The following is a 17,373-nucleotide window of genomic DNA, read 5'->3' on the forward strand; positions in this document are numbered from 1 at the left end:
TAGTAATCTTAATAGTTAAACTTGCCGGGTGGTGGTGGTGGTGGTGGTGGTGGCGGCGGCGGCGGCGGCGGCGGCGGCGGCACACACCTTTAATCCCAGCACTCGGGAGGCAGAGGCAGGCGGATCTCTGTGAGTTCGAGGCCAGCCTGGGCTACCAAGTGAGTTCCAGGAGAGGCGCAAAGCTACACAGAGAAACCCTGTCTCGAAAAAAAAAAAAAAAAATAGTTAAACTCATAGTCATGTTAGGTATGTTTTGATGAAATATATAATTAAGAAATACAGTGTTGGGGATTTAGCTCAGTGGTAGAGCATTTGCCTAGCAAGCGCAAGGCCCTGGGTTTGATCCTCAGCTCCCCCCCCCCCCAAAAAAAGAAAGACAACTTAATAGTAATCTTAATAGTTAAACACATAGTCATGTTAGGTATGTTTTCAAGGTTATGCAGAGATATATTTCAGATAGATAGGCAATCTTCAAACACTTCAAAAACGTACAGAATATGGCATTTAAAGTATTTTAAGAACTTAGACTTTTCTTGACAGTGAGACACATCTGCTCCTGGCAGCACTGATTTACTTCAAAGAGGAAGATGGGCATCAAAGACACTCCATACGGAGTTTATCTTCTTCTTGGCAAAACTAGCCATTTGGGCAAGAAACTTCTCTTGCCTGGACTGCTTGACAATATGTTGTATAGACTGGACATGCAGGACCCATGGGGAAATGACCACTAAACTTTGCCTAAACAGGGTGAGATGGTCCTTCAGGTTCCTTCTTCATAGAAGATGCTGCCAGACATTCTGCAGGACACAAGAAGAAGCAACTGATGAACTTTGCCAATAAGCAAGACAATCCTTAAAATTTCCTGCTTCACTGAAAGCTGTGCCAGAGATTCTCGGCCTGTAGGCTGAAGATAGATGCCCCAACATTACAGAGGAACTTTGGATGACTGTCCAGGCAGCCAGATGTCTTGTTCATTTCTAAAATTATGGAAGTTACTTGCAATGTATTTCCTGTTTACTCAGGTAATATTATATCTTTCTGGGGTCTTTAATGTAAACATTGACAGATAAAATGTCAACACTAGTAAAATTTTATTGTGTGAAAAAAATCAATGCTAGAAAGTCATGATACAGCATATATGCTTCCCAATAAATAACAATGTAATTCAAGTATAAGAAGAGTGTTGGGGATAAAGTTCAGTTGGTATCACACACAAAGCTATGGGTTCAATCCCTAGCACATCAATTGGTATGGAGATTTATGCCTGTAGTCCTAGCACTCAGGTTGTATGTAGGATAAGGAGGATCAGAACTTTAAGTTTATTTTCAGCCACATAGAAAGCCTGGATGTATGGGAGTCTGTCTCAAAAAAAAAAAAAAAAAAAAAAAAAAAAAAAAAAAAAGACAAAAAGACAAAAACAATGACAACAAAAATGAGATCACGTCTATCTAATCAGGATAGCCCAGAAAAATGTTTGCTTTTTGGTTTTTGGGTTTTTTTTAGTTTTTAAATTTTATTTTTAGACATATTTATTTTATGTTTTATGTGTATAAGTGTTTTGCTCATGTGTATGTGCACTAAGTGCATGCCTGGTGCCTGAGGAGGTCAGGAGAGGGCATCAGATCCTTGGAATTGGAGTTATGGATTGTTGTGAGCTACCATGTTGGTGCTGTGAATAGAATCCAGGTCCTTTTCAAGAACAATAAAGGCACACACCCTTTAATCCTGCATTTGGGAATCAGAGGCAGGTGGATCTCTGTAAGTTCCAGGCCAGCTTGGTGTATATGGTGAGGCACTGTCTCAATAAACAAACAAACAAACAATAATATTATCATGAATGAGTAACTTGAAGTTGACTTATCTACAATAATAGTTCAGTAGGCAGAGAAATGCAAACAATATTTCTAACTTGCTCACAGTTAATAAGGCTCATTTTCTCCTGCCTCCCTTTAGTTCTTCCTTTCTTTAGTAATTAGTCTTACTTCTTTTTTTATTTTTTGTGTGCATACATGTGTACACACATGTGTCAATGAAATCCAGAAGAGAGTGTTAGATGCCTTGAAGTTGGAGTTGCAGTCATAAGCCATCCTGGGTGGGTGTTGGGAACCTAACTTGGATCCTCTATAAGAACAGCATGGGACTCACTTGGTAGTCCAGGCTGGCCTCAAACTCACAGAGATCTGCCTGGCTCTGCCTTCCAAGTGCTGGGATTAAAGGCGTGCGCCACCACCGCCCGGTGAAAGGCGCAAAGCTACACAGAGAAACTCTGTCTCCAAAAACAAAAAACAAACAAAAACAAAACAAAACAAGAACAGCATGCACTCTTTAAAAAAGAGAGAGAGAGAGATTTATTTTTATGTGTGTGGATGTTTTGCCTGCGTGTATATCTGTGCACTGTATGCATGCAGTACCAGAAGAGGTCAGAAGAGGGTCTCAAATCTCCTGGAACTGGAGTTATAGACAGTTGTTAGCTACCATATGGGCGCTGGGAATCAAACTCAGGTCCAGGAGGAAACAGCCAATGCTCTTGTTTGCTTTTGTTTTTAGTTTTTGAAACAGGGTCTCTATGTAGTCCTGGCTGCCCTGGAACTCACTATATAGACCAGGTTGGCCTTGAACTCACAGAGATCTGTCTGCCTCTGCCTCTTGTGTGCTGACATTAAAGGCATGAGCCACCATGCCTGGCTTAGCTTTTAACTATGAGCCATCTCTCCAGCCCTAGCCTTCGTTTTTTGAGACAGGGTCTCTCTCTGGCTAGGTGCTTGCCTATTAGAAACTAGGATTACATTTAGGTACCACCATGCTTGGCTTTTTTGGTGAGTTCTGGGGATCAATGTAGGTCCTCATGTTTGAGCTACAAACACTTTACTAACTGAGCTGTACCCCCCAACCCAAGTGATTTCATATCTCCATATCACAGAACTCCCTGTAAAATCCAGGGAGACATCAAGACCATATTTTAAGGATGAGGATATCTAAACTCTACAAAGCATGGTCATTAGAACTGAGATTGAAGTGGGAATAAAAATCCAGGTTTATACTCATGTAATATGATAGCCAGATTGGAAATAGTAGAGGCCAGACATGGTGGCACATGCCACTAACCAGAGGTACATTGGGCTCCCAATCTGGAGGATTTAGCCTGGACAACACAGTGGAATGCTATCTCAAAAGGAAGAAGGGAAGGGGAGCAGTGAGGGAGGGAAGTCGATGGAGGTCGGTTACTTTCCTAGAGTTGCCTTAAAGCATCATAGACCAAGCTGGTGGACCTTGCCTGTAATACCAGCATTTGGGAGACTGCGGCAGAAAGATCAGGAGTTCAAAGTCACCCTCTGCTATACATAGCAAACTCAAGGCCTTCCCAAGAAACATTGTCTCGAAACAACAAACAAATCCCCCAAACAACAAAATACCCCAGACCTTCAATTGTGCTTATTTTTTTTTCTCAGAGCTTTAAAGGCTTAAAATCCAAGGTTAAGGGGTTAAAAGGTTTAGTTTCTTTTAGATTCATGTTTTTTTTGTTTTTTTTTTTTTTTTGTTTTTTTTTTTTTTTTTTTTGTGTGTGTGTGTGTGTGTGTGTGTGTGTGTGTGTGTGTGTGTGTGTGTGAAGGTGTCCTCTGAGGTATGGAGTCCCCTGGAGCCAGAGTTATAGTAGGTTGTGAAGTCAACAGACATGGATGCAGGAACTCAAGCTCAGGTCCTCTTAACCACTGAGCCATCTCTCCAGCCCCAAGTTTTGCCTTCTTTTAAGACAAATTTATATTATTATGTATGAGAAATTTACTCATTGAAACTGAATAATCTTCACTAGGTCAATAGGCAGAGAAATGCAAAAACTAATGATATTTGTAAGTTGTTCACAGTTAATGATGCTCCTTCTCCTTGCTTGAAATCTGCATGTAGCCTTTTGTCTGTTCCCCTGGTTTCTCTCCCTCTTCTTATAGAACATGGCTCTTATTTCATTATAGCCCTGTTTTAAATAATGGAGATTCATTCCAGGATAGCCAGGGCTACACAGAGAAACCCCTGTCTCAAAATAAATAAATAATAAAATAAAAATAAATAATAAAGATTCTTTCTGAGTTCAATAGAGAGATGCACTGAGCCTGACTTCAGGCAATAGGTTCTTTAATAATACCAAGCACTCACAGCAGTGGTGGGAGAAGAGGCTGGGATAGGAGATATAATAGCAACCTGAATAACAAAGAAAATTCCTTACATTTGTAGGCTTTAGAGTAATGAGGCATCTGAATGTAAAAGAGAAGAATTCCTGAGTTTAGCAGATTTGAGAAGGTAGTAGACTGGATATAGAGGGAGCAGTAATTTCGGAAGTTGATCCTATTGACCCCCCTACCTTGGAACTGTTACATGCTAAAAGTTTAGCAACATATGGAAGGTACTAGATGGGATATGGGGTGTCTTAGTTACTGTTCTGTTGCCGTGAAGAGACACCATAACCAAAGCAACTCTTAGAAAACATTTAATTGGGTCTTGCTTACAGTTTCAAAGGCTTAGTCCATTATCATGACAGGAAACGTGGCAGCCTGGAGCGTGGCAGCCTGGAGCATGGTGGCAGGCAGGTGTGGTGCTGGAGAAGTAGCTAGCTCCCTAATGACTAAGCATTCAAATGTATGAGACTGTGGGGGCCGTTCTTATTCAAATCACCGCATTCCACTCCCTGGCTCATAGTTTTAACCATATCACAATACAAAAATATATTCAGTCCAACTTCAAAAGTCCCCATAGTCTATAAACAGTTTAAACTTTGGACTTTTAAACAGTTTAAAAGTCCAAAGTCTCTTCTGAGACTCTAGGCAATCTTTTAACTGTAACCTCCTGTAAAATCAAAATCAAAAAGCATTATCACATACTTCCAATATACAATGGCACAAAATATACATTACCATCCTAAAAGGGAGGAAAGGGAGCATACTGAGGATATACTGGACCTCACCCATCTCTCTCCAGCCCCTTTATTTTATTTAAAAAGAAAAGAAATTATTTAATGGAGAAGAAAAGAAAAGGAAATACTGGACCAAAGTAAGACCGAAAACCAGCAGGGAAAATTCCAAATTCTGCATCTCCATGTCTGATGTCAAAATGTCAAAGCACTCTCCAGATCTCCAACTCCTTCCAGCTTTGTTGACTGCCTGTACATACTTCTCTCTCTTGGTTTGGTTTCCATACCCAGTCTGCAGCTCTCCTTGGCAGGTATCCCATAACTCTGGTGTCTACAACATCTTGGGTTCTCCAACACTATCCAGGTTTCACATTCACGGATTCACACAGTGGCCTCTCCTGGCCTCCATGAAGAGACATCTCTGACACATGCCTGGCCTCAGCAGCTTTCCTTAGCCTCAGAGGAAGATTCCACAGCCCCTTTCTTGCATCCTTGACTCTAAAGCCAGAAACACGTAACTGAAGCTGCCAAGCTCTTCTGCTTGATGGTGCTGGAACTTGCCCCCTTTGTTCAATTACATTTGCATCAGCTTTCTGTTATTGATGGTTTCCTTCCCTGCTTAAACTTTTTTTTCTTTTAACAAGTTGAAAGCTTAGTTAGGTGGGGTCTTGCTCTGAGGTCACTGAGAAAACACCCAGCAGTGCTAATGGCAGGAGGAAGCAGTGTGGAGCCAGGGTCAAGCCGCTATGAAGCAGGGTACCCTAGGTGAGTGTGGCCGTGGAGCTGGTGGCCCAACTCTGGCGGCCACTTTTCTTGCCCGCTCAGAGCCCTGCAGCCTGCTTGATTTTGGCAGCCAAGGGCAGGCCAGTCAGAAAATTGGCAGAAAAAATCCTGCACTGCCCCCCTTCTCTTTCTTTTTGATAAATCTCTGGACCTGCCCTGACATGTCCAAAGATGCCATAGCCAATTAAGTTTAAACTAGTGTAACTGTTGTTTGTTTAGCCAATTGTGTTTTCTGGAGATGATCTAACTGTCCCTGGAATTCTTCTAGTGGTGTATAAAAGGAGCCTGTGAGCTTCTCTCGGGGTCGTGGCCATTTATTAATCAATGGGAAAAACATATATCCACAGCATACAGAAAGACATCGCCCAGCATGCATGTAACTTGTAACTGTAGCTCCAGGGGATTCAACACCTCTGGTTTCCATAAGCACCTGCATTGGTGTACACTCCCTTCCCACAAACACATAAACATATTTAAAGGCTATAAATTATATATATATATATATATATATATATATATATATATATATATATATATATATATATTTCAGAGACAGTCTCTCTGTGCAGCCCTGGCTATCCTGGAATTCTATGAAGATCATGCTGTCCTCACAGAGATCCACCTGCCTCTGCCTCTGGAGTGTTTGGATTAAGGGCACGTGCTATCATACCTGCATAAAATAAATACTTAAAACAAGGGTTTTGAGCTGGAGAGATGGCTCAGGGGTTAAGAGCACTGCTTGTTCTTCCAAAGGTCCTCAGTTCAATTCCCAGCAACCACATGGTGGCTCACAACTATCTCTAGTAAGATCTGGTGCCCTCTTCTGGCCTGCAGGCATAAATAAATAAATCTTTAAAACAAAAACCAAAACCCATGAGTTTCATAATATGCAGAGTGAGTTTGTCCAGATGTCGGGGTTGGACAGGGTGGATAGGAGTGGGAACCTCTCTGGGTTTTCACTCCCTTATGTTTCATGTCTTTCATGAGCCCCAGTTCTTCTTTTTATTTAGGAGGTGGTCTTTCTCCCTCTTTGGAGCCATTCCTTGGGGTCAGAGCTGTTGGTTACTTCTTAATGTCCACCCAGTTATTTCAAGCACTAAGTGAAGCACAAGAGGAGACATGAAAATGAAGAACAAAAGTGATAATTTAAACAACAAAATAAACTAAGACAATATTTTAATTTCAATAATTGGAGACTATTGTTGTTAGGGAGAGTAAATATTTCAAATGGGGAAAACTATTTCGTGCATTACCACTCATGAATATAATATCATAATTTTATTAAGTGTTAATAACCCCATGTGGCTATTATGAGTATTGTGGGATCCGAAATGATGCTGACATACTAAATGAACCACTGATTTTTCTTTGATCTGATTTAAAGTTAGGTGGATATTAAAAGATAAAAAGAGATAATGGGAACTAATAACAGCCAACATTTACTGTGTGTTTATTATATTTATAATTATAGTGCCAGGTACTTATCAAAACACTTAACCATATTTTATATGATCCTTGCAAGAGTAGCAAATAAATTACTCTAATCATTTTCCAGATGAGACAGTTTAGGCACAGGAATTTTATTGGGGAGGCATGACATAATTGGTAGGCAAAGAGTAGAGAATGAACTCATTATTAGAGTTACAGAGCCTACTCATTTATATTGTATAAACTCAGGAATGAGGTTACATCCAAGTGACTGAGACCATAGTTCCCAAACTCTGTGCCCTGCAGGTACCATTTGGTAATTTTAAATATATATACATATATATGTATATATATATATATTAATTTATGATATTTATTTAATTAATTTATTTATTTGAGATTGACTCTCCCTATGTTGCCCAAGCTGGCCTCAAACTTCTGGGCTCACATGATTCTTTTGCCTTAGTCTTTCCAGTAACTGGGACTCAGCCAGTGCCAACATTCTGGATCCACTTACACACTCACACATAGCAGTATTGAAAATGGAATCCAGGACCTCATGCATGCTGGGAAAGCACTCTCCCTCGCCCTCCCCCCTCCCTACCAGGGTTTCTCTGTGTTACAGTCTTGGCTGTCCTGAAACTCACACTGAGGCCAGGCTGGCCTCGAACTCACAGAGATCATCCACCTTCCTCTGCCTCCCGAGTACTGGAATTAAAGGCGTGCCCCAGCACACCTGGCCCTAATGTTTAAAAAAGCCCAGTAATGATGATATTAATGTAAATCAATTAAAAATTAAAAAGAGCAATCAAATATAGGTTTTTCCTTGAACTAGTTTTCTTTTTTCTCTTTCTTTGTTCTTTTCCCCTCCTACACCCCCACCCCCTCGACAGCACAGGCTGGCCCAGGCTGGCCTCAATCGTTTCAATTCTCCTGCATCAGCTTTTCCCAATGCTGGGATTAAAGAAGTGAGCCACACTCAGCTGCTTCCCATGCTGCTCCTTCTGCTATTGAGACAGGGTCTCACTGTGAGCAGCCCAGGCTGGCTGGGAACTCACAGAGATCCCCGGCTTCCGCCCTGAGCGCTGGGATTAAAAGTGTGTGGCACCTCACCCAGCTTTCCAGCTATTATTTTTACTCTCTTATTCCACTAAAACCGGTGCGCAGTTAGGGCTCAATAAATACGGTTAAGTGAATGAGCGAAACAGGATTGGAAAACAGTGGCTTGAGCTGTGGTGGTTAAACAGCAAGCAGGAGAAATAAGCTCCCAGGAGAGGGGCAGATAAAGGATTTCAAGATCTAAGCACGGGCTCTGGAGTAAGGTTTGGTTAAGGCGAAGGAATACCGAATGCTTACCATGGCGTTGTACTGTCTAGTTCTGGGCTGTGTGTGGGGTGTGTACATAATTCTGTTACGTGAATTTTTCTTCTTGACAGTGTTCTCAGGGTTAGCAGAACTGCTCCATTCAACCTGTCACCATCCTGTCTGTGCCTAGGAGCCAAGCAGTCTACAATTCACCTCGATCTGGGCCTCTGTGTGTTTCCCCAAATCCTGCAGGCACCAAGTCAGCACTGTTACCCGCGCGGCTTTATTTCCCTATTCCAGAAAGTAACTCAGACATGGTTTTGCTTCATTTTATTCTAGGATTGCACAATCCACGGCTTGCATATTTTTTCGATTTTCACATTCTTGCACAATAACACAGCGGAGAACGGAGTTGCTGACAAGCGGTTTCGGGGCTCTCCACCCTGCTTCTGGTCCTCTTCCCACACAGGCCTCCTTTCCTGGCTGGGAGACTCATGAATGCGTGCGGGGACGACATGCTGGATGCCCTAGACTCGGAGAGGGTCCCTTTGAAAAGAACTCTGGCGGGGTTTCCTGCCACACCTCTGGATGAGGGTGTGTCGCCATGGAGACGAGGCCGCTGCCATTGGCTGGCGCCTCGGCCCCGGGGTATAAAGCCGGGCTCAGAGAACGGTGCACTAACAGTGTTGACCAGACTCAGGCGGTGTCGCCCGCGGAGCGGAAAGGGCAGGATTTCGGCGCGGCGGTCGGTGACACTATGGAGAACGAGTAAGTGTCAGGCCCGGGGACTCGGACGTTCTGCCGAGGGGGATGGGCTGTCGCCGAGACCCGGGAACTTAGAATCCGGGCCCGGAGAAGGAGCCAGTCTGCTGGGGATGCAGAGAGGCCTGGCACGGAGCCCGGTGGCGGACTCAGGGCTCCGGAACGGTGGGGCGGCTAGCGCGCGAATCCAGCTGTGGGGGCGCCCCGGAGCAGGAAGGAACAGGTTAGCGCAGGGTAGGCGACTCCTTTCAGGAACTGTTGTGCCTCTGTGGTGCGCTGGGATGTTTGTGGGAAAGCAGGTACGAGCCCTGCCTACTTCCCAACCCAAGTTTCCATTCTAGGGGTCCAGGGAACCCAGGAGATAATTCGGTTGCGCTGTGTCCCGCCGTTCCTCCTTTAGAAGGAAAATTGCTCGCTTTCCAAGACAGCCCCTCTCTTCCTTCCGAACTAGAGGTCGCATTAACAAGTAGAAATGGAGTCTCCTTAAGGCTGGGCAATCTGTGTTTATTTATTTTGGTTTTTCTGTACTTATTGATCTGCTCAGAAGACACCAACTCCTTCCTGTCCACTTTAAAAAAAGATCTCTTCCGCTTTGCGTCGGGAATTCCCAGATTAATTCACCAGCAGAGCTGTAGGGATCACAGTAGCTTTGGGATGACCACAGGTCCGGGGTGTCCTCAGGGACGGACTGTGGCTGGACATGGCCGGTTGCCCTTTGGAATGCTGTTTCATTGGTTTCTTGCTTCTTTCTGTCACCCTGTGGCTCTATCCGCCCTCGCCCTGCCTAACTGTTTAACCGCCTGTTGTGTGTAGTCCTGTGCGTTTCCTGTAATAGACTCCTGTGACTGTGTGTGTGTGACAAGGTCTTGCTACACTTCCAGGCTGGGCTCAGTTAACTAATTAATGTCTGGGTCTGCCATGTAGCTGGGACTTAAGACTTTCTTGCTGGGAGGAAAAAGAAAATTCTTTCTTTCTTTCTTTCTTTCTTTCTTTCTTTCTTTCTTTCTTTCTTTCTTTCTTTCTTTCTTTCTTTCTTTCTTCCTTCCTTCCTTCCTTCCTTCCTTCCTTCCTTTTTCTTTTCTTTTCTTTTATTCTTCTTCTTCTTTTTTTTTTTTTTTTTTTTTTTTGGTTTTCCGAGACAAGGGTTCTCTGTGTAGCTTTGGAGCCTGTCCTAGATCTCTCTCTGTAGACCCAGGCTGGCCTGAAATTCACAGAGATCCTCCTGTCTCTGCCTCCCAAGTGCTGGGATTAAAGGTGTGGGCCATCCTGCCGCACTAGAAAAGAATTTCTTGTTGAGGTTGTGTTCAATCCATGGACACCACAGTTCTTCCACTCCCAAGACCAGTCTTTGATCTTTGGAGCTGGTTGTGATGGAACTGGACTTGGGACTGTGAGGAGGAGGTTCTGGGTTGAGGTTTTTTTTTTTTTACCCTTTGGTTTCTTGAGACAGGGTTTCTCTGTATACCAGTTCGGGCTGTGCTAAAACTTGATTTGTGAACCAGGCTCACCTGGAAACCACAGAGATCCACTTGCCTCTGCCTCCTGGGTCCTGGGATAAAAGCATGTTCCGCCACTCCTGGCTTCTTAGTGAGTTTTTTAATCTGAAAGGATGGGCCCAGAAACTTCTATTTTCAACAAGTGTCTGCTGAGAATCCACACAGCCAGTACTGGCTTAGAATTTTATAACCTGTGCTGTGAAATAAGCCTGGTTCTTGTTTCGTTTTGCAACCGTGTGACTCAGTACACAGTGTCACCCAGTACCCCCAGTTGGAGACAGAAGGATCAGGAGCTCAAGGGCAGCCTGGGCTACATACTGAGTTTGAGGCTGGCCTAAGTTATAGGAGACCCTGTCTTAAAACAACAGCAAACTCTACCAGAAACAAACAAACAGACAAAAAGTTTAGTTTCTGATTATATATATATATATATATATATAAAATAGTATATATACTATAGTATATATATAGTATAATATATATAATATATAATATATTATATATATTATAGTCTTTGATTTTGAAATATATCTATGTAGCCCTGAACTCACTATGTAAACCAGATTGGCCTTGAGGTCACAGAAATCTACCTATGTCTGCCACCCCAATCCTGGGATTAATGATGTGCACCATCAGGCCCAGCCATTGAGTATCTTTGTTAATTCCATATGACACAGGTCTGTACCCAGGAATCAAAGAAATATGTCCAGAGGAACTAAGGCTCTCATATAAACTTCTACTAGGAGTGTTCTTATTAATTAATAATAAAAATAAAAAAAATTCAGGGCCGGTGACATGACCGCAAAGGTAATGGTATTCCCTGCAAAGCCTGATCCAAGTTCCATCCTTGGGACCTACATGGTGGGAGGAGAGAACTCATTCCCAAGTAATGCTTTGACTGGCACGCACACATGCTGTAGCATGCTTTGTACACATCACACACACACACACACACACACACACACACACACACACACACACACACGCACACACACACACACACACACACACACACACACACACACACACGCTGTAGCATGCTTTGTACACATCACACACACACACATCAACTAAATTAAAATTTTAAATTAAAAATTAAGTTAATTTTTTTTTAACCCAAAGAGCTGCCTGAAGTCATAGCTACGCTAGTAGTAGGCTGAGGTGAGAATCCCTTGAGCCCAGCGGTTGGGGATTACTTTAGGCAATGTAGGGAGACCCTGTCTCAAACAAACAGACAAACAAAAAGCATAACAAAAGGCGAGAAACTTGTCCTCTTCAGGAGGGCCTTAGTTCATTCTGAGTCCTCTCCTTGATTTGATTCCTGCAGCATAGCTCTGAAACCCTTGGTTCTATGGCTGCCATAAGGAGAGGTGTGGGCCTCCTGGTGCTGGGGTGCAGCTCAGTGGTGGCGCGCTGGAGGTGGGGCCTTCATGGAAACAGGCTTCACCAGCTACCATACTCTGGAGTGAGCTGCGTTTCATGCCAGACTTTTAGTGGGCCTGATTCAAAAGAGAGAAGGGGACGTGGTTGAGTCAGCAGGGTGGGCTTCCTCTGGCCTATTGTCTCTGTCCTCTGATGCCTTAGAGTCCCTGCCAGGTTTTCTGTGCGAACATTTTCCTGTGTACTTGGAAAAAAAGGTGAATTCACTTTGTTTCTTCCCCCCTTAGATTCGCGTACGAAGATTATCAGAGAACCGCCGAGTGGCTTCGGTCTCACACTACGCATCGCCCTCAAGTGGCCGTGATCTGTGGTTCTGGGTTAGGAGGTCTGACTGCGAAATTAACTGAGGCCCAGATCTTTGACTACAGTGAGATACCCAACTTTCCCAAAAGCACAGGTATTGGCTGGGGCTGGTGATGTTGATGGGTGTCCTAGTCACTGTTGCTGTGAAGAGACATCATGACCAAAGCAACCCTAATGAAAGAGAGCATTTAACCAGGGGCTTTCTTTCAGTGTCAGAGGCTTAGGCCGTGATCATCATGTCATGGAGCATGGCGGCATGTATGGTTCTAGAGCAGTAGCTGACAGCCACATCCCAAGGCCAAGAAAGAGACTGGGCTTGCCATGGACTTTTGACACCTCAAAGCCCTCCCCCGGTGACACACTTCTCCAACAAGGGCCACACCTCCTAATTCTTCTAGTACTTTCAAATAGTGCCGCTGGCTGGTGACTAAGCATTCAGGTATACGTGCCTGTGGGGGGCCATTCTTATTCAAACCGCCATACTGGGCTTATGTGGACTCTAATCAAGGAGATGTTCCCACTTCTGCCCTATCATTTGACCAAAGACAGGGAAACAGACACCTTGCAATCAGAATGAGCTTAGGAAGAAATGACCCTGTTTTTACCGTGTGTGTTGGGGTGGTGAAAGTCTGTAGTGTGTTGTGTGGTTTGTTGCTGAGATGCTCAGCAGGAAAAGTTACCTACCCCACACGTGATGTTCAGTGCCCAAGGCCCGTGGACTGGAAGAACTAACTCCCACTGGTCTTCACACTATAACACACTCTGTCACTCTGTCTCTCTTTCAGTCTCTGCCTGCCTCTCTCTCTCTCTCTCTCTCTCTCTCTCTCTCTCTCTCTCTCTCTCTCTCTCTCTCTCTCTCTCACACACACACACACACACACACACACACACACACTTACTTCTTCCAGTCTGTGGCTTCAGTGGAAGAAGCAGTACCTGTAGCCCCAGGACAAAGACCTGTTTCCAGTGTCTTCCTGCCCTCCTTCATCTCCATCCCAGCTGCAGCCTAGACATGACAGCAGTAAGCACTGTGACCACCATGTGGTTACCTGGGACCACAGGGATGAAGCTAGGAGAACACTTGGTGTACAGCGGTCTTTGGAAAGGGACCCAGGTGCCCCGTGGACTGTGGAGCTCTGAGATTTCCAGGGAGGCTCTGGGACAGCAGCGTGGAAACACTGGTCAGATCAGAAAGGCAAGGTGAAGGCCGGGCGGTGGTGGCGCACGCCTTTAATCCAGTGCTTGGGAGGCAGAGCCAGGCGGATCTCTGTGAGTTCGAGGCCAGCCTGGGCTACCAAGTGAGTTCCCTGTCTCGAGAAGAAAAAAAAAAGGCAAGGTGAGACAGAGCAAGCAAAGCACAAGAGTACTTTGTTTTAGGTTTTTTTTTTTATTCCCTTTTGCTTTAAATACCTAAGTTTGGTTTACTTATTATTTATATATTTTCTTATCTATTTTCCTCTTTCCTAAGGGAGTTGAAACTTTCAATAAATACTTAAAAGCGCTTTAGGAGAGCCAGGGAGATCTCTGTGAGTTTGAGGCCAGCCTGGTCTACAGAGTGAGTTCCAGGAAAGACGCAAAGCTACACAGAGAAACCCTGTCTCAAAAAAACCCAAAATAAATAAGTAAATACATAAATAAATAAAAGCCCTGTGGGGTCAGTCTGGAAGACCAGAGTGGGGAGGTGTGGGAGAAGGGGTAGGAAAGCTAACATTACAGAGAGAAGGGCAGAGGGAGACAGTGGTGGCACTGGCCCCTCCTGCCTCTCCTTCCTTCAGGGGCGAGAGCCCTGTACTAAGTGATAAGCGAGTCAATTTGAAGTTTATCAACTGACTTTTTATTTGGGGAATTTTCCAGCTGTGCCAACTTTGTTCTATTACTAGTATTTTTTAATGATTCTTAATTCTAGTCCCTCTTGACAGATCCATTCTTTAAAGGTGTGAGTATGAGTTGGCCATCCATTAGAGGACACTCTTAGAAAATGGGGATGCTAATAATGGTTAATCTTTGTGCTCCCATGCCCTACGTACCCCAGTATGGGTATTGTTCCCCCCAGGACTGTTATATGGGTCAAAAAGAATGAGTTGTATGGTCTCAAAGGGGCTCTTCTTCCTCGTTCATCTTACGATGCCAGTGTATACCAGGAGCTCCCTAGCTGGAATAAGGAGGTATACAGTTTAGTTAGAGTTAACTATCAGACACATTTTAAGAACTTGGAAAATCTTGGAAGAGGCTTGTAATTACCGAGTCCACTATTTCTAACCTTGGTTTGTACTCACATTTGCTCCCTTACAAGAAGAGTTTCTCTTTGATGTGCTCTGTGTGTTGATACTCAGGAAGAGTGGATTAGGAGGCGGGAACAAAGGGGGTGGGGGGGGAGGAAGGGAGAGGAGAGGAGCGAGGGGAAACTCTGGCCAGGATGTAAATAAAACAAACAAACAAACAAGCAAATAACAATCTGCGTTTCTCCATCTTTGCAAAGGTCTTTTGAAATTCTCTTTGTAATTGTGTTATATGTTCACATCAGATATTCTTACCCACATCTCTAACCTCAAGTTACATTTGTATGATTATGGTGATCTGGTCACCAGACTTCTGCTGTCTCTTGTTTCATTATATCACCATATTGTTGAACACAGTGAGTGGCTTCTAGTAAATGCCAGTGTGTGTGTGTGTGTGTGTGTGTGTGTGTGTGTGTGTGTGTGTGTGTGTGTGTCTCACAGAAAGAATGATCACTTTTCTTTTTGAGGCAGGCAGGGTCTCACTGTGCATCCCTGGCTGGCCTGGAACTTGCTCCGTGGTCTAGGCTGGCCTTGAACTGGCAGGGGTCTGCCGGCTTCTGCCTCCTGAGTGCTGGGTGAAAAGCGTGTGCCACGGCACCTGGCATACTCACTTTCCTTTTCCTTTTCTGTATGCAGTGCAAGGTCATGCTGGCCGCCTGGTGTTTGGCTTCCTGAATGGCAGAGCCTGTGTGATGATGCAGGGCAGGTTCCATATGTATGAAGGGTACCCGCTGTCAAAGGTACATCAGGGGCACGAGCTTGGTTGGACTTGGAGGAGGATGGGAGGGCTGACCTACTTTATTGTCTAACTATTGGGCTTGGTGAACTTTTGATTTCTTGTTTCCTGGTGTGTATTATGCACACCTTTGTGGGTAGGCTCGTGAGGTTTTGAAAAATCTCTTCTGACCTTTTTGCATCTAAGGTGACATTCCCCGTGAGGGTTTTCCATCTCCTGGGTGTGGACACTTTGATAGTCACCAATGCAGCTGGAGGGCTCAACCCCAATTTTGAAGTTGGAGATATCATGCTGATCCGCGATCACATCAACCTACCTGGTTTCTCTGGTCAAAACCCTCTCCGAGGCCCCAATGATGAAAGGTGCGCATCTTAACCCTTTGCTCTGGATGCAGAGGGTCTGGGTTTATCCAAGAGCTGAGAAAGAAAGTTTGCTTGGCGCCATTTAGCTGAGATAATCCAATCTGTGCTCCAGGTTTGGAGTTCGCTTCCCGGCCATGTCCGATGCGTACGACCGGCATATGAGGCAGAAGGCCTTGAGTGCCTGGAAGCAAATGGGGGAGCAGCGAGACTTACAGGAAGGCACCTACGTGATGTTGGCAGGACCCAACTTCGAGACTGTGGCGGAGAGTCGCCTGCTAAGGATGCTGGGAGCAGATGCTGTTGGTGAGAAGGGGGGTTTGGCTAGAGGTTTGAGGGAAGGATCTGGTAGAATAGCGAAGGGGAGGAAGAGGGTATGGATCTGGGGAAGGATGAATCAGATTACTAGAAAAGTGGTGACTACAGGCTTGAGCTTCGACACTTTCAGAATATCAGTACAGCTGCCCTCTGTGCCCGTGGCTAGGAGTTGGCCTCATATCATCAGTTGCCACGAATGACAGAAACAGATTGTATTGGTGAAGTGTGTAAAAAAAACTAGTAAGGCTGAAGAGATGTCGGACAACATATGCTCAACATGAGTGGAGGGTGAGGAAGTCACGTGAGCGCCGTCTTCTCTTTCTCCCCATCAGGCATGAGCACAGTCCCAGAAGTTATCGTCGCACGACATTGTGGGCTTCGTGTGTTTGGCTTCTCGCTCATCACCAACAAGGTCGTCATGGATTATGCCAACTTGGAGAAGGCCAATCACAAGGAAGTCTTAGAGGCTGGGAAAGCAGCTGCACAGAAATTGGAACAGTTTGTCTCCATCCTTATGGAGAGCATCCCACTCCGGGAGCACACTGCCAGCTGATTGGCCTCGGAGTGCTCTGCTGCTTCCCTGTTGGGGTCCAAGTAGCTGTCTACTCGGCTCCCTCGATGGGGCCGCTAGTCTATGCTTAGATTATAGCAGAAAGGGAAGAGGAGGATACCTGCTCTTCGCCTCCCCCGTGTCCTTACACCATTCTGATGTCTGTCCCTCTTGCCCAGTTGCCTTCTCAAAACAGCTTAACTCTCACTCCTGGAAGAGCCGGCACTCATGCCCCACCACACTTGGGATAGATCTATGCCTTCACACAGTACCTTCTAGATCTGGAGATCATACACATGTTCCTCTGGGCTCAGTCGGCTTTCCCCTAAAGCACTAGAGACCAAAGACCAACCCAATACCTCTTGGATTTTATTTAGTACCACAATGTTTTAAGAATAAAGAGATCAAACACTTCCTTTTTGTGTGTAATTTGGTATCAAGCTGGGGCATAGGCCAAGATAGGCTTGGATGGCTTTGGGACCACATGTCTTGTATGAGTCTCTGGTTTTCAGAAGCAGCTACGGATGGAGAAAAGGTGGTAGGTGGGTAGCAAAGGATGATGGAGAAAGAATGGTGGTGTAAGGGGCGGGGTGAGCGACCACTTATTTTAGACTCGTCTCCCTCCTTCATTTCTGCTTTGCTCCGGTCACTTTCATGAGTATCTGCATCCCACAGCTTCACGTCTGTATCTTAGCTGCCACTTTCTTATGCATT

The 17,373-nt window shown here is 44.8% G+C and overlaps 1 protein-coding gene across 1 annotated transcript; it reads left to right on the plus strand.

Moving 5' to 3' along the window:
- Positions 1–8,923: 8,923 nt before the first annotated feature.
- On the plus strand, positions 8,924–17,073 carry Pnp (purine nucleoside phosphorylase). Its single transcript, XM_006994838.4, has 6 exons — positions 8,924–9,184; positions 12,342–12,511; positions 15,333–15,436; positions 15,619–15,794; positions 15,907–16,097; positions 16,442–17,073. The coding sequence occupies exons 1-6, from the start codon at positions 9,021–9,023 to the stop codon at positions 16,660–16,662; spliced, it is 1,026 nt and encodes a 341-aa protein (XP_006994900.2). The 5' UTR covers positions 8,924–9,020; the 3' UTR covers positions 16,663–17,073.
- The last annotated feature ends 300 nt before the right edge of the window (positions 17,074–17,373 follow it).

The sequence above is a fragment of the Peromyscus maniculatus genome, chromosome 9 (genome assembly GCF_049852395.1).
Source record: "Peromyscus maniculatus bairdii isolate BWxNUB_F1_BW_parent chromosome 9, HU_Pman_BW_mat_3.1, whole genome shotgun sequence".
Classification (NCBI taxonomy): Eukaryota; Metazoa; Chordata; class Mammalia; order Rodentia; family Cricetidae; genus Peromyscus; species Peromyscus maniculatus.